The sequence below is a fragment of the Triturus cristatus genome, chromosome 4_2 (genome assembly GCF_964204655.1).
Source record: "Triturus cristatus chromosome 4_2, aTriCri1.1, whole genome shotgun sequence".
NCBI classification, from domain to species: Eukaryota; Metazoa; Chordata; class Amphibia; order Caudata; family Salamandridae; genus Triturus; species Triturus cristatus.
In genome coordinates, this window is record NC_140586.1 from 809,023,027 (window position 1) to 809,045,278 (window position 22,252).

The 22,252-nt window shown below is 45.0% G+C and overlaps 1 protein-coding gene across 1 annotated transcript; it reads left to right on the top strand.

Annotated features, from left to right (window-relative positions):
- Nucleotides 1-12,697: 12,697 nt before the first annotated feature.
- Nucleotides 12,698-13,904, top strand: LOC146835097 (uncharacterized). The gene is made up of 2 exons (XM_085599960.1): nt 12,698-12,838; nt 13,263-13,904. Exons 1-2 carry the CDS (start codon nt 12,698-12,700, stop codon nt 13,902-13,904), a joined length of 783 nt encoding a protein of 260 aa, XP_085456086.1.
- The last annotated feature ends 8,348 nt before the right edge of the window (nt 13,905-22,252 follow it).

The window sequence follows — 22,252 nt, forward strand, 5'->3', positions numbered from 1 at the left end:
GGGAGCCTTCATTGGCACAAGGCTCCACGCAGCGCACCACCGCAGGGAGGGAGCAGGAACGCCTCATATCTTAGTGTATAGGGAGCCTTCATTGGCACTAGGCTGCACTCAGCGCACCACCGCAGGGGGAGAGCAGGAACGCCTCATATCTTAGTGTATAGGGAGCCTTCATTGGCACTAGGCTGCACTCAGTGCACCACCGCGGGGGGGAGCAGGAACGCCTCATATCTTGGTGTAAAGGGAGCCTTCATCGGCACTAGGCTCCACTCAGCGCACCACCGCAGGGGGGGAGCAGGAACGCCTCATATCTTAGTGTATAGGGAGCCTTCATCGGCACTAGGCTCCACTCAGCGCACCACCGCAGGGGGGGAGCAGGAACGCCTCATATCTTAGTGTATAGGGAGCCTTCTTTGGCACTAGGCTGCACTCAGCGCACCACCATGCGGGGGGGAGCAGGAACGCCTCATATCTTAGTGTAAAGGGAGCCTTCATCAGCACTAGGCTCCACTCAGCGCACCACCGCAGGGGGGGAGCAGGAACGCCTCATATCTTAGTGTATAGGGAGCCTTCATTGGCACTAGTCTGCACTCAGCGCACCACCGCAGGGGGGGAGCAGGAACGCCTCATATCTTTGTGTATAGGGAGCCTTCATTGGCACTAGGCTCCACTCAGCGCACCACCGCAGGGGGGGAGCAGGAACGCCTCATATCTTTGTGTATAGGGAGCCTTCATTGGCACTAGGCTGCACTCAGCGCACCACCGCAGGGGGGGAGCAGGAACGCCTCATATCTTTGTGTATAGGGAGCCTTCATTGGCACTAGGCTGCACTCAGTGCACCACCACAGGGAGGGAGCAGGAACGCCTCATATCTTTGTGTATAGGGTGCCTTCTTGCTCTCGCTCTGTCACGCAACGCGGTGCGGCAAGTTATCTTGTCGTCTTATCTTGCGTGATTTTATAGTAAATCTGTCCCCTAATGTCAAGTACAAAAGCTTGCCGACAATATTTCCCATTTCATGGGCAATGCACAGCAATTTTCGAATAATAGAGTTCAAAGATAAAGAAAACGATCCCCCTCCAATAAAATCTTTGTTGCTCACTTTCTGGAAATGATTTTGTGTATGGGTTATAGCGGGTTAATAGCGGCCCTGTGGAGGGAAGCTGTGCAGAGTGAGGGATGTATTGAGTTTGCACAAAGGGATCACTTGTAATCTTAACAGCAGCTTAAAATGTGCGCAGACCCTGACAAATATACACTCTCCTGACTGCCAAACGAGGAGAAGAGTGTCCGAACCAGCACACGACACAAATACAATAAAGATGGCTGCACGCTTTTCGCCATCTCGTCTACACCTATAATAGATGGCGCCTGGGACAGCACGCTTGATGACTTAACCATTGGTTCCTATTCATACGTGTATCTGCAGCTCTTTACATTTTCTTTACTGCTGTTTTGCAGTTCTAGGTTTCAAATACATTGGAGGATCAGGACTAGCCAAATGATACTTATCTAGTGAAATGCAGATAAGATGGTAGAAGGTCCGTAGCCAGCTGTATATTTTTAGGGGGGCATGGCCCCCTGCTATGACCAAACATTAAAGCTGTGCACTATACGTGTATTCTTTCCCAGGTGTTCGTAGGGGAAATGTACAGTATGCAAGGTTGTAAAGCACACAATGCTTTATTGGTGGGATTCTATTTGAAGGAATACCTGGATTTTTAAATAAAAAATATGAAAGCATACTCCATCGGGTTTCCACAATCCACTCCGAATATGCGGACTCCTGCAGCCCTAGAGGCAACAGAGGTTTCGCTTTCAGAAAGCCCCAGGAGTGTGCGCCAAAAGCGGTGAAACACGTGTGAGTTGCCTTTTACATGATACTCCAAAAATGTTTTGGTTTGAACTATGAATGTAAAATTGTGAAAATAAACAATTGTGAGAATAGAAAATAATTCACTGTTTCCTGTGAACTTCAAAGCACAATATTGATCATTGTCAAAAGTGTCTATAATAATAGTACTGACTCCCCGATACCATTTTTCCTATTGTACTGTTTTTTGTTCTTCTCAAACAACATAAATCTGTCTTGGGCGGGGAGAGCTTCTGGTAGGTGCTGGGCATCAGGGCTTTAAGTGGGATGAAAAAACTGGGGGGGGTCTCTCAAAGGGGCGTGGCCTATGTAATTAAGGGCGAGGTTTAAAAACAGTAACCTAAAAATCTGTGACTTAGCATAGTGTGCAACCCGACTTGTATTTTAATGTTTCTGTCATTGCTTCCAGATATATGATAAAAGTAACATCATACCTACAACAGGTCAGGACTATTGGCTTTGTCAATTGTTGTTAGTTGCATAAGATAAATAAGCAGCAACTATTACTTGTATATAATATTGAAAAAGCTTCCACTTAAAGCCCTGATGACACCACGACGATGTTGCTGCTCCTGCGTTTCAAAAAGAGAAGGAAAATCCAGAGAGAAAATGATTCCCTTTAAAGGATTTCCCTTCCCCTACAACGCTCACCTGGCATGACATCATGCCGTATCTTCTCCACTAGTGAGAAGTGTGAGCACGCACACATCAATGTGCCTGCTGTTACTGCAGTCCAGAAAAAAACGGACCGCTGGGGCACAAAACAGAGCCCGATAGAGACCCGTTTCGAGGCCTCCTTCAAAAAACTGCCGGTGCTGAGCACCTCTTAAAGCCCTGCTGGGCATCCAGGTCTGGATGATGCGCCGGCAGCGCTGGAGGCATTTGATGCCAGAAGGGGAGGAGGCTTTCGAGTAGAACTGTGTATTACCCGTGTGTCGGATGCAGCTGAGAGGTCCAGCAATATCAGGAGGCAGGGGTCATCTTCATCCGTGGTCATCAGGGCATTGTGTACGACGAGTAAGGCCGTGGTCTCAATGCTGCAGCCTGATCGGAAGCCAGACTGGTAGTCATACACAGGTAAATGGCTTCATTTTCATGTGCAAGGAATTCACAAATGGGGGCCATGTAGTTGTAAATCTCTTACTTACGCATAATATTACTCAAGATTGCATGATATTGCTCATGAGTAAATACGGGGAAGGGAATACGTGTTTGAGGATTTGGATGCCAGGGAATGTTTTGAACGTACGCTTTTGTGAATATCTTTCCAACTCTTTCATACTTTGGAAATGATTGGAGCTTTACTCCTTTTTAGCCTCCAGACAAAATCCCTTTGGAACAGAGGAATAGGCCTAGAGCTCTCGCAAAAATGGGGTGGCATACGGGAAAGGGTTTCTCCAAGATCAAATATATTTTACAAGAGGGGAAAAAAGGCAATTGCAAATAGAAGTTCCTAATTATGAAAAAGAAGAAAAATGTTTGGATCAACACCTGTGCCTGTATTTCCTCTTCGTTCTTTTCTTCCCCTGATGAGAGGTGAAATCTGGGCCCAATATTAGTGGTGCTCTGAAAATGCTCTTATCTGTTGGACAAACATTTAACAGAGGCATCACGGATTTGCAGTCGCCAAAATGCTAGGAGTAGCAGAAATACCTTCTCTCTCTGTTTGACCTCAGTGATATCATAGGAATTGTCAACACATAACCTTTGACCGCACTCATCAAAGGAAGTGACTTCACAAAACCTTTGAATGCACATCATCACACAAGTTGACAAAATTGTTAAAAACTGCATAATAAGCGCACAATTAGTAGTTAATAAGGCACAGTGTGAGTTTGTTTGTGTTTTATTTATACCACCCATATGTATCGACTAGGTACCGCCACAATATCCTAGTCATCACCTGCCCAGGTAAAATCATCATATGCCTAACACAGTTATGTGCAGGTACATCCTAAAACACAGAGGCACCACCACTGTATGTCCAGCCTTTTATTGCTTACCTGTTCCTGCCAGCATTTAATTGCAATCCAGGTGCTACTCCAGCATTGAATGTCCACTGCAACCTCCCCTCTAGCCTACAATACACAAATCCAGCCTCCAGAGCCCGGGTACACCCCTCCCAGGAGCACCACTGGTCTCCAGTGCCTGGGGCAATCTTCTTGGGAGCAACCCAAACTGTCTACCGCCTAGTCTGCTATACGTTTACTGTTGTTTGATGCTCTCCATCAGATCCGTCAATTGAAATCACTTTATTGTTGATTAATAAAAATCATTACAAACAGGAGGTATATATAAAAAACTATAAATTGTACTTAGACACAACAAAACACTGTAAAGTATAAAATAATATCGCGGATACGTTATGTTTCAATTCAGTAATCACACCATAATTAAGCAGCATTTTAAGGATGTTTTCTCCAGATCCTAATTTAAAGTGCCATTGGAAAGTGCCTTTATATGTAACCGTTACAAGGAAGCCAACCTTCTCCGGTTGACATTCCATTTCTAATATTATTATTGTGTGAATTTTGTGAATTTCACACAATTCACAAAAGACAACGCTACATTATTTGTAAAACTAATAGTTAAAATTTCTAAGAAATTCAATAAGATTTGCCTACACTGCCCCGTATTTTAAAATTCGAAGGTAAAAAAATTCATGATAGAAAAAAAATCATAGGTAAAGTGCTGCTGTGCGGTTCCTTTTTAAATGGACCCTTTCACAAAATCTTCTAAGAATTGCTTAAGGTGCCACTGTGCAACCCTTTCAGAGAAGCCTTTCTTACGTCATTCTATATAATTGTCAGATTATGAAGGTATAGTTGACAATAACATCTTTGGGACTGCTTCGTTGAACAGGCCGCCTAACATCAGGTGGCACTCTCTAAGGTTCAGACCCATCAGATCTCTTACTTTCCCACTTTTGGAAACAGGATTGACTTGCCTGTCTCATGTAATGTCAATAGTGCTTTGAATTACTTCTGTAATCCATTAATTTTCAGTGTGATGCTGAAGTCACATATGTATTCAAATCTGTTTTAAGACAATGGACTATTAATAAACTGACGATTAATATCTAATGTCATTTGTGAAAGTCTTTCAGTATGGAGAAGCAAACAGGCCACCTTGGTTATATATAGTTAAGGAACAAATCATGTCACAAATAGAGTATTTGAAGCACAGCCCAGCTCTGTTGTACACATAAAATGTAACATAATGGAAACTTCTCAAGGTTGATGCTTTATTATACTTGGGAACATGAAAGGCATACTTGGGAAGCGCAGGTACACCCAGCCAGCCTGTTGATAAAATACAGATGCTTAATATCACCCTCTCAATAGCATTAATTGTATTCCTTCTGAAAGGTGAAGGCTGGATTGTCTAGCTTGTACTCGAACCTTTGACAATGGAGTCAAACAAAGACAGTTGCAATGCGTGTAGGAATCCACTGAGCTGACCCAGGATAAAATATGCAATGTCTGCACTTCTCAGCAGAAGAATGTTACTACCAGTGGACAGTACCAGCACTCCACAGAGGACATTTAAGGAATAATGACCAGAATCTGACACCCCCGGTAGCACTTTCAATGACCGCTAATAGACATTACTACCTTCTAAATATTTCTTGTTTGACTTTCATTATAACAGAAGGCGTCCATATTTGTAAAACAAGACTAAATGTGTTTTTAATTATTGTGTGTTCCATAAAATATCAGCACAAAGAAGCTGTACCAGGCTTTCACCCCCTCCAGCTATTAATCTGCATTACCTTCAGAGACTCAGGAATCCTCAGCTTGACTTGATGTTCCTTCTGTGTCGTACACTAGTGTTGGAAATCTGCCCTTCCCGTAGGGTCAAATGGGATTTTTTGCCTTTTACTTAACTCTATTTTTGCTGGCTGTAGAAGTCTGTGCACTTTAACCCTGCTAATCAAGAAAAAAGTGCTTGTGCTCTCAAACATGGCAAATGTGGTATACACATGATTCTCACATTCAATTCACATAAACGTCCCTGATATATGTTGCCACCTGTACCCAGGGCCTGCACGTTAATTGCTACTTGTGGACTGCAGCACCCATTATGCCACCCACTACAGCTAGAATGTCTCAGATCTGCCCTTGCAGCCTGTGTGTGTAGTTTTAAACTGTATTTTGACTTGGCAAAATAACCTTTTTGGCAGCCTATACATTTCATTTTAATACTAATAAGTCACCGCTAAGGTGGGCATTAAAAGCCCATACAGCAGCGTGTAGGGTATTTAAAAAGCAGGTCATGTGCATTTAATGTTTTGCACGTCCTGGCAGTGAATAACCTCCAAAGTCATGTCTCACTGTGGCAAGGCCTGCCGCTTGCATAGCTTAACAATGGTTTGGAAATATTACCTTTAATAAGTGCTAAATTCAGTTTAGGAATAGCTAGAAAAATGGTTCAAGGACTCATTTTAATAGTAATTTGAAATCCAACTTAATGGTCAAAGTCAGATTCTATATTACTACTTTTAAAATGACACTTTTACACAGTTGTCATATTCTGCCTCAAACCATAAGGCTTTGCTGCCAGCGTCCAGCTGGAACCTGACCCTGTGGCTTCCCTCCATTGAGCTGTGTATTACTCCCTGACAGTAGTCGAAGGGCTCTGGGTTTGGGTAGCGGGACTCCACCCTTCTCAAGACGGCTTGGGAGCTGTGCCCCTTCCTGAGCATCAAAGTATTGTAAGAAACTGGCTCTATATATACTGCACCAAAGTGAGGTACAGTGTGTATAGAGTCCAAGAATCCCCAAAGGTAGGCGGAAGTTAAAGTTAGATAGAACCTTACTCTCTAAAGTGGTAGCTTGGTCGAGCAGTAGGGCAGTATCAGAGGACAAGGTTAAGCATTTGATGTGCCCACTCAGTCAGCAAATGAATTCATACACTCAAGAACTGAACTCTAGGCGTATTGTTGTTGTATAAAAATATATACTGTTGTTTTATTTTTCTAGAACCAAGCAAGCCTGGCACAGGTAAGCATATAAATACTTTGCAGTAATATGATACTTTGTTTGTAATACAGTTCAAAAATGTAGTAGAAATTATACTGGTTTTGGTTTACAGATAATGTAGCAGGTATAGTACATTGGAATGAATGGACTTTTTCAATAAATTGCAGGTAAGTTACTTTTTCGTTACTTTGTCTAACTCAGTGCTGGATGCCTAGATTCAGCACTGGGACATTTCCTGAAAACAGTTGAGAAAATGCGTTTTTGTTATTTGTGTGATTTTTAAAGAATATTTTCAGATTTCAAAACTTCACACTTAAAAACTGTTAGGAGCAGTACATTGAAATGAATGGGCTTCTACCATAAATTGCAGGCTAGTAACTTTTACGATACTTTTTCTAACTCAGTGCTGGATGCCTAGATTCAGCACTGGGACATTTCCTGAAAACAGTTGAGAAAATGAGTTTTGGTTATTATTTCGATTTTTAAGGAATATTTCAAGTTTTCAAAACTCCACACTTAGTAGTTTTTTCGAAGAAAATTGTCAATATTATTCTATGGAAGAAAAATAGGTTATAGGTTTGCAGGTAAGTAAACGACTGTGGAAGTTAAGGTCAGGCCAGGGTCAGTGATGCACTGTGATTGCACCCTCAGTGGCACTAGGGCGGCCGGGTGCAGAGTGTTGAGGCTCAATGTTATCCTATGGAGTATAGGGGGCTTCCGGTTGGCGGCTGTGGGAGCAAAGCTCCTAGGGTTTAGCTCAGGGCAAGTTGGGGACCAAAGTAGCACCAAAGGTGCACCCTCAGCGGCACTAGTGCGGCTGGGTGCAGGGTGTCCTTTTGAGGTTGGGTGCCCTGTTGTTTTCAATGGAGAACCTCTGGGACAAAGAAACACTGCAGGCTCGGGGACGAGGATCTTCTGGGTGCGACCACCACTTCGAGGTGTAAGTTGGGATGTCGTGGGTTGGTTAGACACCGTTGGTTTGGGCACACAGGGCCGTGGGGCGTAGGGTGCAGGGATGTCTTGGGACGTCAGATTTCTTGCCCGCTCAAGTCGCGGTGGGGTGTCTTCTGGATTGAGGCTGCAGGCGGCGTCAGGAGGCTTGAGGCAGGTCAGGGGTCACCAGATCTCAGGTCAGGATGGCCGGGTGGACCTCCTCGTGGTGTTGGTTCACTCGAGCTCGGGCCGGCGTCGGTGGGTGCAGAGTGTGCTGGATTCGCGGTCTCTGGATGGCACCAGAAGCTGCAGTTTAAACAGGTCCGGTGTTCTCGGGAGTTAGAGTCCTGGAAGTGAAGGCAGGCAGGTCCCAGGGGTTTGTGAGGCTGCTGGCTGCAGGACATGCCGGGATTTTGCAAAAGCAGGTCCGATGGGAGACAGGCCTGTAGGGCTGGGGCCAAGTCAGTGGGCGTCGTCCTCTTGTTAGCTCTGCATGGCTCTTCGGTCCTTCTTCTTATCTTCTTTTTTTGTGGTTTCTAATCTGAGGAAGCAAGGTTCAGGGTGCCCCCTAAATACTAAATTTAGGGGCGTTACAGGTAGGTAAAGGGCAGGGACCAATGGGTCCCTTCCCTGGGGTGGGTACAATCCCTATTCTGCCACTCTCCTTTGGGAGGGGGGCAGGAACCTGTCCCTGGTTGGCTGGGTCCCTCCATCCTCAAGATGGCGGAGACTCGAGGTTGTACTTCACCTCGCCTCCCCACATGAGGGGTGCAGTTGGCAGAGGTGGGCACACCTCCATTCCTCACTTGTTTTTCCCGCCGATTCTCCCGACCAAAGTGGGGGGCAGAACCAGTGAGGACCAGTTGCTGAAAGCAGCAAATGGTCTGGAGAAGCTCACAAAGGTGGCATGCCTTTGAAGCTTCTCCTTTGTGAACCCTGCCCATCCGGGGGAGGAGCGTTGGCACCTCATCCCAGGATGTACATTGTTTCAGGCCCCCCAGAGCAGCAGGCTCTCTACCCTGGGGTCCAGAAACATGTCTGGTGGTGGCAGCCTACGCAGCCACTCAGTCAGGTCACTAGAAGTTGGTAGAATTTCAGGGGGCATCTCTAAGATGCTCTCTATTGTGCATTTTACATTAAATCCCACACTGGCATAAGTGTGGGTTTAATGTGCTGAGAAGTTTGATACCAAAGTTCCCAGCCTTCAGTAGCCATCATGGTGCTTTGGAGTTTGTAATGACAAACTCCCAGCACCATATACTCCTAATGGCAACACTGCACTTACAGGGCCCAGGAATGGACTTGGGCACTGTAGGGGTACAGGGCTCATGCATCTGTACCCTCACCACTGGCATAGGGCACCCAGCTAGAGGGGTGACTCCTGTATGCCAGGGCAGTGGTTTGTGGGCAAGGCACACAGGGATGTATGCCAAGTCGACTCTTTGTTTTGTTCTGCATAAAGACACGTAGCCTGCAAAGGCAGTGTGTGAGTGTCAGGGTACAGGACCTCTAAGGGTGGCACAATAAGTGCTGCAGCCGTTAGAGGCCTTCTCTGGTCACAGTGCCCTGGGTACCTGTGGTACCATTTACCAGGGGCTGACATGTGGCCAGAGATGCCAATTGGGTTAGGCTTCAATGCAGGTTTAAGGAAGGAACACAGGCCATGGGTACCTAAATGGCAGGAGCCCAGGGCACACTCAGTCAAAGTACATCAGCAATTCAGCAAAAAGTAGGGGCATACCATGCAAGAAAGGGGGCACTTTCTCACAAGGATGTCTAGCCATGCCTCGAAAAATCAATTTGTTTTTACCAGACATGCAGGTCTAGTGACTTGAATAATCTACTCGACCTAACTGTAAGCGTTTGACCCATAAACCCGTCTCAAATTGTGTGATCCTAGGCAAATACTTTATTTCACTGAGTCACCTTCTCCTTCATTACCACATATGAGACCACCTTCAAATATGTGAGTTCAGCATGTCTGTGGTACAAAAAACTCTTTGGTTTGATTTAATAGGCTAAACATTTGCTCAATCTATAATCATAATCTAGCCCACAAATACGGTACACATGACACCTAACTTACCTTTTAGATCACTAATAGAATTACCAATAGGGAAGGCAGCTCAAATGTTTCTCATTTTCTATTTTAAAACTCTATCTTTTGATAAAAATATATCAATAAAGCATGATGAATTATCACACTGCCATTTACAGACAGACATTTTCCATCAAACTTACTGATAAAACTAAATATGTGCAAACAATAATGTGTAGAAATCGGATTTCAGCAAATATGCATCATTTGAACCAAGTAAAGTATTGTGATTTGTTTTGATCATATTAAAACCTTTGTTTCCATATCACTTCAGAATTACGAAAAAAGTACTTTCCCAACTACTAAAATATATTTTGAAATATTTGTGCTGTTCAGGTACAAGCTTGTGTGCTCAGCACGATTGTCATACAGTTCACTTTACAAAATCATCTAACTTTGTAGTCAGCAAAAGAAAAGTAAACACTAATCTCCATGTTAAAATAAGCAGTGATTTATTAGAAGACATAGCATGACATTTGACCTCTGTCTTTAAACACAAAGCAAATTTGACAAGAAAAAAACAAGATTTAAAGACATATTTATTGCCAATTCACTTTCTGAATAAACAGAACACCTGTTCTTTGCCAGCATGCCAGACAGGACAAGTAAGCCCTAAAATTTGCTTGACCGTATAAAATCTAACTTATCATAGAGAGGGGGCAAGTAGATTTCTCCAGGCCAGCTATCTTGTCACTGGCAGGAGGACCTCACACCTAGGCCTGCCTCCCATCTGTCTCTCTCACCAAGGTGCTACCAAACCCAGTGAAAGGGGAGGAACTGACCAGATATGGTTTATGGGCGAACAAAGGCTTTGCCTCCACCCATAGGCCAGCACTGGGCATAAAAGTAGACCCAACAGACCTCTCTTCAGAATACTCCTGCTCAAGTGAGGAATCAGAAAAAGGACTGCCCTGCTCTCTGAAAAACCTCAAGGAAGAATGCCCTGTGTGCCTTGAGCCCAGGACCCAAGAAGAGATGCCAAGAGTCAGTTGGGTGTCCTCCTGTTTGAGCTAGAGGGACCTAACAAGCTTCCAGTGGCCTCTCTCTCTGCAACTACCAAGCTGACCAGTTTCCACTGGACCTGCCCTGGACCCTGCTGCTGTCCTCTGTTGAAGTGAGTCGTAAACCCCAATTGGTGCCCTCAGGGCCAGCACCCTTGGCTGGTGTTAGAGTCTACTCCTGCCCCCAAACTGCAAGAAGTGGGACTTATAAACTTTTTGCCAGCTTTCTGCCTGGAGGACCGACAGAGACCGGGATCGCCACCAGAGCTGCAGTCGTTGATGTCAAATCGCCAGTTGGCCTCAACTTGCTGGTTTGCCCTGCTGAAGGAAATCTGACTTCTAGAAATGTTTTTAAGTCTGAACATAGATGGCTTCATCGGAACCCACACGAAACAGTAACCGATCGACATTGAGGCCTTCCCAGGCACAGACTTCAAACTTCGCCCGCTCGCTTTTCTGCCTCTATCAACTACCACACTGTGATCCCACTCATCAACAACACGCCATGATCAAACACTGTTTGAAATCCAGTTTGCCCTGCCAGCAACTCTTCAGACACCACATTTTCACCATAAACGTTTCTAAGTCAGAAGGTAAACGTTCCACTTGCGGGAACCTTGTCCCATTATCCGACGCATGCTCCATCGCAGTCGTCCTTAACTTTTGATTTTGAACTGGCCTGGCATGATCAGATGGCCAAAATGGGTGCTTATTCATATCTCCGACTCTACTTATTGGATTTGTATCGCTTTGGTACCATCTTGTTTATTAAAATGTTCTATATTTTTCTAAATTGGCTTGTGTTTTTTGTTTTCTTGTGTTTACCTCTTAGGTTACCCAGGATCGACAGCACTCTCAGTCCAGTTCTATGGTGTGGAAGAAAGTCAGCATGTTCATGATGGAGGAGGTTATGCAGTGCTACGCAATACAGATTTGAGACCGAGAGGCCCACTCTAATGCTTATATTGAAAAGGGAAGGAGAGAAATAGGGTGGTAGTTGCAATGGTCTGTCATATCAAGGGTTCGCTTCTTTATTTTCCTTGCTTTATTTTCCTCTTCCACTTTCATTTATTCCCTACCCTCTTTGCCTGGTGCCCTGCCACTTCCTTAACAGCACTCTGTTTGTTCTTCTCTCTCAACTTGAGTAGTATATAGGTATAGCTTTCATCAAAAAACCGTGTTCGCAAAAGTGACAGGTCTGTGTCCGCAAAAGTGACAGGTCTGTGTCCGCAAAAGTGACAGGCCTAGTCTTAAACTTGTGGCCTTAAATTTGACAGGCCTGCCATCAAAAATGGACAGCTGCAGGGGAACAGCTGCGGGGGCAGTCCTGAGGCCACGTGACCGTGTTGTGTTGTAGAGGTGTACGCCTCTTTTAGGGGTTGTGGCTTCTTAGAATACATATAAGCATGTGGCAAGAGCCGTGCACAGCAAGCAGACGTTTGAATACGAAAAGGGACCCACAGCCAAAATGAAGAGATACAACCCGCTCGTGAAAAGCGCCATGGTGGATGGCTCCCAGACCCTTATCAATAGATATTACCGCAGCTTAACACCTCTGGTAATGGACGAGAATGCTCAACAAGAAACACCTCGGGATATGGGCTGCGACGTTACTGGTTTTGGCACCGGCCTGTGTAGGCCTATGGAAGAACTTAGGCTCAAGGATTACGGATGTCGGATGGTCCCGGTTAAGGGCGACAGCAGCGAAAGTGAGGGATCGTGTAGTGACAGTGTGCTTGCTGGCCTCAGCTCAGTGGACATGGAGGACGTTGAAGAAGTTGTAGCACCTCCTAACACACCCGTCTGTGAAGACATGGACCTTCAGGAGAATACGGATGCTGAGAAGGACGGGCTGCAACAGACCGGGACAAGCGTCGAAAATGTTGGGGCCTCGCAGGACATTAACGACTCGCAAGATTTCAGAGCCGCAGCAGAGGGCTGTGATAACGCAGAGGTTAGTAGGAAAATGTTATGAACAGGTAGTTACAAAAAAATGATGTATTTTATTTCTTCAGCTAGCGTATTGTCATTCTGTCTTCTTTTGACCCCATAGAGAGCAAAACCCGCTGGATGCACATACTCCATAATGCGCTATGATAAAGAGGCTGTAGAACCCCCTAACACACCCGTCTATGAAGACATGGACCTTCAGGAGAATACGGCTGCAGAGAAGGAAGGTCTGCAACAGCCTGGGACAAGCGTCGAAGATGATGGGGCCTCGCAGGACATTAGCGACTCTCAAGATTTCAGAGCCGCCGCAGAGGGCTGTGAAAATGCAGAGGTTAGTAGGAAAATGTTATGAGCAGATAGTTACAAAAAAATGATGTATGTTATTTCTTCAACTAACGTGTTGTCATTCTCTCGTCTTTTGAACCTAGAGAGAGACCCCCAAAAGGTCTGCTACAGAGTGGAGGCATGTGTCAGGGTGGCGACCTGCAAAAGCGAACAATGTAATTTTCAATTGTCTGTGGTGTTCAAAACAAACTGAAAGTTCCATATGTCAAAACCGTGAGTGCTGCGACAAGTGTGTATGCGGCTCTGACGCGTGTGAAAAGGAAGAGCAAGGATTGCCCGACGACGTCCGACAGGCAGTGAAGGCTTTCGCCGCGTCGGTGGTACTAAATTGTGTCAAACGGGACTATTACAGCCTTTGTCAAGGTCATCGAATCAAAGATCCTCAGCAGGCGGCGCACGAATGCTTGTGTGAATCATACAGAACAAGAACAATACGTTATATTTGTACTTTGCTAGACCCTTACAAGGTATATAAACTGCTAAGGGTTGTGTATGGTTTGTACAATGAAAAGAAAGATGTCCACCCCGATATGTTGATGATCTTGATAGGGGCACTCAATGAGATCCGATACGCCTTAGACCCGAGCTCAAAACTAACCGTTATGCAGGGAATGGACACTGCTTTCAATAGAAGGATGATAGAAAGACTCATAGCAAGGCGTATGTGTAATGTGTATAAAACAAATAGACTAGCAGGGTCTTTGGCCCCCCGAAGACTGTTTTAAGCAGGTTCTTATGTAACGTTACATGATAGCGTGTATTTAGAACAAACTAGTAGAATGTTAAACCCAAAAGGGTGACGCGGTGTTAAGTCGTACTATGCAGAATGTGAAAAGATATGAAACCAATGTCTATGATTTTGCTAATAGTCTTTATTTTTTAATAAAATGTTCTTACACAAAACAAGCGTCATTCATTGCAGTGTGTAACGGCTGATAACATGCAGGGGGGCGTGTTAAGAAAACTTTATTACGATACTCGGGGGGTTGGTAGCTTTGGGAGCGCCGAAGCTCCATATAGAAGGGCTGTGGATGAAAAGGAGCCGGTAAGCAGAGAAGCTGTGAAGACTTGGTTATCAGGCGAGGAGGCGTATTCACTCCATAAACCGGCCAGAAGACATTTTAAGAGACGCCCAACAATTGTTAATGCGCAAATAGATTATCAATGGCAAGCGGACATAATAAGTCTACAAGATATAGCAAAACATAACAACGGATCTTGTTATATATTAACCGTCATAGATGTGTTGTCCAAGTACGCCTACGCAGAGGCGCTGCGTGATAAAAGTGGGTCTAGCGTCACAGCCGCTTTTAAAGCCATCTTCGATAAGGGGCGTATTCCTCAAAAACTTCAAACAGACGCCGGAAAAGAATTCTTAAACAAGGCATTTCAGAAATTATTAAAGCAATACAATGTTCAACATTTTGTAACACACACGGAGGTAAAAGCAGCTGTTGTAGAACGGTTTAACAGAACCTTAAAGTCTAAGATGTGGAGGTATTTTACGGCCCACAACACCTACAGATACGTGGATGTCCTGCAGGCTTTCTTAGCTGTATATAATGCCAGTTATCATAGGACCATCAAAAGGGCCCCCGAAGATGTGACACCTAGTAATTCGTTAACTGTTTGGAGAAATGTGTATGGTCGTAATTTCGATACAAAGGTGAAGAAGCCTGTTTTTAAAAAAGGTGACCACGTAAGGATTTCAAAATTGAAAGGAGTCTTCACGAAGGGTTACCAGCAGACTTTTAGCGATGAAATATTTATAGTGGAAAGTGTGGAGCTTAAGGAAGGGCTGTATATTTACAGGTTAAAGGACTACGATGGGGAAACGGTGTCTGGGGTTTTTTACAAGGAAGAGTTACAAAAAGTGCCAGATGATCCGGACAGGGTGTACAGGGTTGAAAAGGGTCTGAAAAGGAAAGGTATCGGGGCTAAGAGCCAGGCATATGTCAAATGGCGGGGGTGGCCTGAGAAATTTAACAGTTGGGTGTTGGCCAGTTCCCTGAAGGGTGTGTGAGCTCAAAACAGCTGATACGATGGAGACAAAACCCTTTTATATAACCTTACCATCCAACGCCTCTAAGGGCATGTTCCCCAACAATCAGATTTCTAATTACACCGTCAAACTGGCTAAGCCTGTGGACCTGAAAGGGGACTGGGAGGTTGCCCTAACAGAAATCCAGTACCCTAGAACATGGAATACCTTTACAGCGGCCGAAACCAAGTTCCAATTCAAGCGTGAACAGGACCCCAAGGTCCTAAACGTATCCTTCCCTCACGGCTAATACCCAAGCGTTTCAAGCGTTGTCGAAGCCATCAACAAATCCATAGCTGCCCTAGAACCGCTGCCGAATATTCATCTGGTGCTAGATAACGTTAGAAGGAAGGTGTTTCTCAAATCCATAAACCGCAATACTCTGTTTAACTGCTCCGGTAAATTAAAAAGGGTTTTAGGGACAGTACAACATGTGAAAAGTCCGGTGGAACAAGATCACACGTGCCCCGATATTAACGGGGGTTTCTACACGCTCTATGTGTATGGTGATATTGTAGAGGCTCAGAGGATCGGGGATAGTTACTCGCCGCTGTTAAGATGTGTTCATGTACAGGGTGATAATAATACCATGGTCAACATCCAATTTAACAAACCTGACTACGTCGCAGTTTCTAAAAACCATTTTGACACTATTTCAATTATGATCTACGATGATCAGTCTGAGCCGGTGGCCTTTAAATACGGGAAAGTTATTGTCAAACTTCATTTAAGGCCTAGACACGACAGGGGATATTAAGCAGCAGCAATGGTGGTTATGAAAACCTACGGAGATCCGTCTATGTACAGAGACTATTACAGAAGTCAAGCCGGTTATGGAGGACCGCCGTACTTTCAAGGGTCACCTGTTATGTACGGGGCTGGATTAGGAGGATTCTTTAGAAGTCTGTTTAGAAGAGCTATGCCTTTCCTGAGAAGAGGCTATGAAATTGCAAAACCCCATGTTAAGGCGGCTGCCAAGAACATTGCCCAGGAGGTGGTGGGGTCTGTTACATCGGCGGTTGCAGAGCGCATGAACAAGCAACCTCAAGAAGGAGCTGGTTTGATGTATAAACCACGCGCGAGTGTCAAAAGGAAACGCGGGGTTTCCAGACGCAGGGGCCCTCCGGCCCCCTATAAAAAAAGGAGGAGCTCTTCAAAACGCACTCAGAAAAGAAGAGCCCCAAGAAGGAAGAGAGCTGCCAAGAAGCGAAACGGCTCTAAAGTAAATATTTTTTAAAGCCTCGTAAACACAGCCATGGCCTTCGTACATTGTGGATCTGGAGAGTGCGCCAAATCAGAGTTAGACTTGTTTAGTCTAAAACCCACGCAGACAAGCATCGAAAACAGCTTCTTCATGGAGGTATCACCTTTAGCAGCATTGACGCCGCTGGCCCCCATAGAGTTTTTTGTGTCAGGGTCCACGGATATGTATTTGGATCTCAACAACACGTTGCTACATCTTATGTGTAAAATCGTCAAAGCCGATGGGACCGACATTGAAGACGACGCTAGAGTGGCAACGATCGCTTACCCGCTAGCTACCCTGTTTAACCAAGTGGACATCACCTTGGGTGATCGACTCATCACCCAGAACGATAACATGTACGCCTACAGAGCCTACATTGAGAGCATTCTAAATTACAGTAGCGATGCCCTTGACACACAACTTTCAGCTGGTCTGTTTCACCGGGATACATACGGACAGTTTGAAATCACAACTCTGGATGGAGCCAATAAGGGGTTTATAAAAAGAGCGGGGCAGGCGAGAAGTAGTCGTACCTTTGACCTCCTAGGTCGCATACATTCAGACCTCTTCTTCCAAGATAAACTGCTCATCAACGGAATTGATCTTAAGCTCAAGCTCACTCGCAACAAGGACTCATTCTGCCTCATCAGCGGGGATGCGGAACACTACAAACTGAGCATCCTGTCCGCGAGCCTGTTTGTAAAGAGAGTGAAAGTGTCACCGAGCGTCAGGTTGGCGCACGCCGAAGCTTTACAAATATCCAACGCCAAGTACGCTGTGGAAAGAGTATCTCTGAAGGTATTCAGTATACCTGCAGGAACCCGCTTAACACAGCAGCAGAATTTATTTCTGGGACAGCTACCCAAACTCATCATCATAGGTTTTGTGGACAATACAGCTTTTAGCGGTACCTATGCCTCAAACCCCTTCAATTTTAAACACTACAACATCAACTACGCGGCGCTGGTCCATGAGGGTAATGTGATTCCTGCAAAACCCTACACACCCAGTTTTGCAGCCCGTCATTACATCAGGGAATAGCAGGGTCTGGTTTCGATAACAGGAAAGCATCAAAGGGACTGTGGTGTAGCCGTGTCAAGAGAAGGCTATGGGAGCGGATACACGCTGTTCGCATTCGACCTGACACCGGACATGGAAGATGGCGATCACTACAACCTGGTCAAAAATGGGAATCTAAAAGCTGAAATACGTTTCGCCGACCCGTTGGCTGCTAATGTGAACATGGTCGTATTCTCTGTATTCGACAGCATCATTCAGATCAACCACGCAAGACAGATTTTGTTTGACTATCTTTAAAAACATTTGCGAAATGGATACTGTGCAGATACGTGACTTCTTAAACAGACATAAATACGCTAGGAAATACTTTTTGGGTGTTTTCCCTAGCGATGGGTTACCAAGCGAAATAGGGCCAGAAAGACCGTGCACCCTAGTCTTTAACACAGACCCGCATGACCAGGCGGGGACACACTGGGCCGCCTTGTTTATAGCTAGGGACAAGGTTACAGTGTTTGACAGTACAGCAGAGTTCCCTGAACACAGACTCTATACACGGTCCATATTCAAGTTTGTGAAAAAAGCTGCAGCGGTGGTGGAGTATAACAAGCTGAGGGTGCAGGATTCCACGGCCATCACATGCGGGGAACACTGTATTTATTTTATCAGTAAAATGTCAGAGGGTGTTTAGTTTAGAAATTTCTTAAATCTATATTCGAGGGATCTTGTTAACAATGACAGTATGGTTGTGAAATATGTAAAAGAAAACACAAGGTCGTCGGTCAGACCTTTGAAAATAGAATATGCAGCTTGTCAAAACTGTAAGGGTTTATAACAGTTGTATGCTTAATGTTGAACATGTAAAATAAAGACATTGTATTTTAAAATAAACATGTATTCAGACTCCGTATTTCAATATACATACACCTTAAATGTTTTAAAAGATGACTGAGACGGATTGAAAAGTTATAACATGTGTTTATTACAAACAGGTTGGTAGTGGGGTCATTAGTTTCACAAACTTTATTGAAGAAACCAATGAAGTAGAAAACACCAGGAACGTTTATACATATAATACACGCAATTATTCGAAAAGTCTGCGGCCCCATCAAGGCGTAATCCACGGGAGGGGTTTGGGCATAGTCTTTTTTTTGCGCGGTGGTGCCTTAGGTGCAGGGGTCGACCATGTCGGGGATAGCCTTCGAGCTTCAGAACCTGTAGGCGATGGTAGTAGGGGATCCTTCAAAGTGTATAGCCTTCGAGCTTCTGAACCTGTAGGCGATGGTAGTAGGGGATCCTTCAAAGTGTCTAACAGTCTTCGGTGTTCATTATTCCCAACGAGCGTGGAGGGTATATTGAGTTCAGCAGCGGCTTGCAGAAACTGCTCCCACCCTCTCGGTGCATTTTGAGGCGTTAGGATTTTGGGGTGCGTGAGACCTTTGACTAGATCGTACATGTGTGACCCTGCAACCGGGTGTCCCTTGTAGAGAAATTCACCTCGCTCATTCCAAGAGGTCAGGTCTTTAGAAGCGGCTAGTTTACTCATTAGCATCTGCGCAGCCCCTCTGTGCCTCTGGCTTATATTTTTTAAGAGATCGTCAACAAAGGTATCTGAGGCTGTCGCAAGATCGGGAGGCGGCTGCAGGGGTTGCGGGGCGTTGGCTGGAGCTGGTGGTTGTTCAGAGTCTGGGGTGTATAGAGTCAGCTTGTTTTTCTCGGTATTCCATAGGGTGTATGAATTTAAGAATTTTTTGAGAGTGGCTGTGTAAAGGTTAGCCTTGTCGTAGGGATTTAGATCAGTCCTGCTCAAAATGTCTTGAATTTCAGTATCCAGGCGTAGAGTCTCATTTCTACGTATATCCCAGGCGTTGTCCGAGGAAGACCCCAGATGCTCCATTTGCTGTCTAGGCACCAGATACATTTTTGTGGCATGTTCCATCACCGCCCCGTGATGAGGCTTGTAATTATAGGTATAGCAATGCCCAACAAGTTACCTATAAAACCCCCAGACTGTTTCACCAGCTTCTTCTTTGTGATGAGTGAGGCCCTTTTATTACTGAGCTTCCTGATAAGACCCCTCTTCTTCTTCAACACATGTAACTGACGCTTTGATATAGGAACATTGCCTTTTAGGGTGTTTAGGGCTATTTCTGAAATGGCAGACACTAAATCGTCAGAAGCGGCGCCCAGGATGGCCTTTCTGTGTTGGGGGCTGGCGGTAGCAAGCATTTTCAGGAGCGCTAGATTGCGACGTAGGCGGTCAGACATGGTCACCACTGAGCGTTATAATGGCTGAACTGTAAATGGCTCTAAAAGACATCAGCGTTGCTTTTTATAGGGCCTAGTCTTGGGCTTTGGGGTGTAAACTACAGGGAGCTCTGGGGGAAAAATATCAGCCCTTAGTCTATAGTCTTCTAGAGTTTCATTTTTTAAGTCTACCAGCAGGTACCCGTGGGGTTTTGATGTAGCGTCGCTAAAGGCCTCCATGAAGAAGTGTGTGTTTCCGGGGTACATCTGTTTAGCTATGACGGATATTTGTTGTTTGTCACGGGGGTTTTTAAATAAAACAAGGTATGAAGCGTTGAGAGCTATAGACCGACTGTTCTTGCCCTTGTAAAACAAGTTCTGCACAATGTAGCAGATGCTTAGATTACGATGATGTGAATATTGAGTAAAAGTTCTCTCTAACTCGGGATGATCACCCCCTTCACGCATCAGGTCATCAACAATTATCATATTTACATGGGTTGGGGGCAGTAGCTCATCATCGTTGAGGTTATCCGGTATACCCTCTATAAATTTGATATGGGGGGACCGACGGCCCAAGTCTGTATAAAGAGGCTGCCAGCATGAATAAAGCCATACAATATTGTTAGGGGTTTGTGATAAAGCAGAGTCGGCATTTTCTAAGAGCTTTTTTATAAAGTAGCTTTTACCGCAGTTTGAGGGGCCTGCTAGAACGCAGGAGAACGGGTGCTGTAACCGGGTGTCCATGTTGTGGCGGTTGTCTCTCTAATGGGTCTAATAACCATAAGGCAGTGTTTTATAGTCGCTGGTCAGGACCCTTTTATCAAAAACAACTCGCAATGTTTTATGTAGAGGTTGGGTTGTGATTTCCCACTTCTTTTTGGATCTGACTATGCAGGGCTGGTTCACGACTATGGTTTTAGCATTCTCAGAATCGTCTGCTGTAGCGTATTCATGCACCAGATTCTTCAGACTATCAAAATTGATTTTTAGGGTGTTGCTGACATTTAATGTTATCCCTTTGAACTTCATACAAACCTTGTTCTTGTTGGTACGGTAACTGTATGTTTTAGGCCCTGAGGAAGTATATTCTTTTATATACTCATCCTCATCTAGCTCACTGGTTAGATTACCCAGATAATCTCCTAGAGGAGGGTCTTCATCCCCAGGCTTGCTGAGAAAAATCACTGAATCTGTATCATGATACAAGCAACGATCCTGGAGCTTATCCATAACCCCATAAAGCTCTAGACGAGCGTGGGCTGTCGTGAAGCATGCTATGAAAATGTTTATGTTGTTACTCGTTGTGGGGTACTCTTGGGCATATTTCCAACACAAAGCCGCGGTATCGTCATCGATAAAATCGCAGCTGGACACCTCGTAGCAGGGGGCAAACAGGTACTTGAACAGTTCATCAGGATCTGATATTAAGGTAGTATTTGAAAGGTTTGTGCGCTGTGCAAATTTTCCCCATAAGGAGTTGAGACAGAGTTTGGCTAACTGTCGGCGTGCAGGATTGACCTCTATCAGGTGGGGGCGTAAACGGATACCCTCATGAGCGTAGTAGTCGGCGATGTATTTCTGTTTTGCACCCGTACTAGTACACCATTCAGGATACCCTGAGGCCTCCTGTTTGTCTCTGAGAAACAAATTAATGTAGGGGGCAAAGAGTTGTGTTGTAGTGCTCTTAAAATGCCACACTTCGTGTACTCTACCTAACCTGTACCCTTTCTCTAAGGCAGCTTGTACCTCGTTGCTACACCAGGTCCCTGTGAGCATCCTTTGTTCATCGGTGTGTCTGCACCCCGCAACCTCTTTAAACATCGCACATGTTCGACAGAGGGGGAACAGCAGCTTACCATCAACTCTACATGGTAACACCGGGAAGTAGAGCTGCTTAGGCGGATAGATTTCACATTTGATAAGCCCAAAGTATTCGGATAGGGGCTTAAAATCTCTATAGATGATGGTGGGATGACCCAGTGGGTACAACTTCATTTTGTTCACAAAAGGGTACAGACTGGTGAAGTCATAGTAGTGTATTTTCTCACCCTCACCAGCGACCTTGTACAGTTGTATGGCATTTGTGCGCCCCCCAAATAAGGCATCTCGGGGCTCCAAAGGTGTGGGTAAATCATGAGTCTTAAGAAACGAGCAGAGGGCTGTGTCAGTTTTTAACATATCTAACCACTCGTGCTCCCAAAGAACTCTCATAGCAAAGCCCTGATTTTCAACATACTGGGCCTTTGTCAGAGTACGTCTGAATAAGTGTTCAAATTTGGTACCCAACATTTTGTTATACTCGTGGGGTTTGTAACACTTGGGGCAGCCGTGGTAAAAACAACCGTTGAATTCAAAGGCTGTCGGCACACCCTTAATTACAGAGTACCCGTCCAGGTAATAGGGTCCCAAGCGGTATTCACCACCCTGTAAGGCATGTTGAATCTGGATGTCCTCCTTCTCAGAGATGTGCATGAGCCACTGGATAGAGGGGGTTGAATAACGTTTCTGTTTACCGTTAT

Bases quoted from the DNA above. Each gene is read 5' to 3' on its own strand.
- LOC146835097 (XM_085599960.1), top strand. From the start codon at position 12,698: ATGGACCTTCAGGAGAATACGGATGCTGAGAAGGACGGGCTGCAACAG. The intron at 12,839-13,262 runs GTTAGTAGGAAA...TTTTGAACCTAG, and splicing joins AGGGCTGTGATAACGCAGAG to AGAGAGACCCCCAAAAGGTC.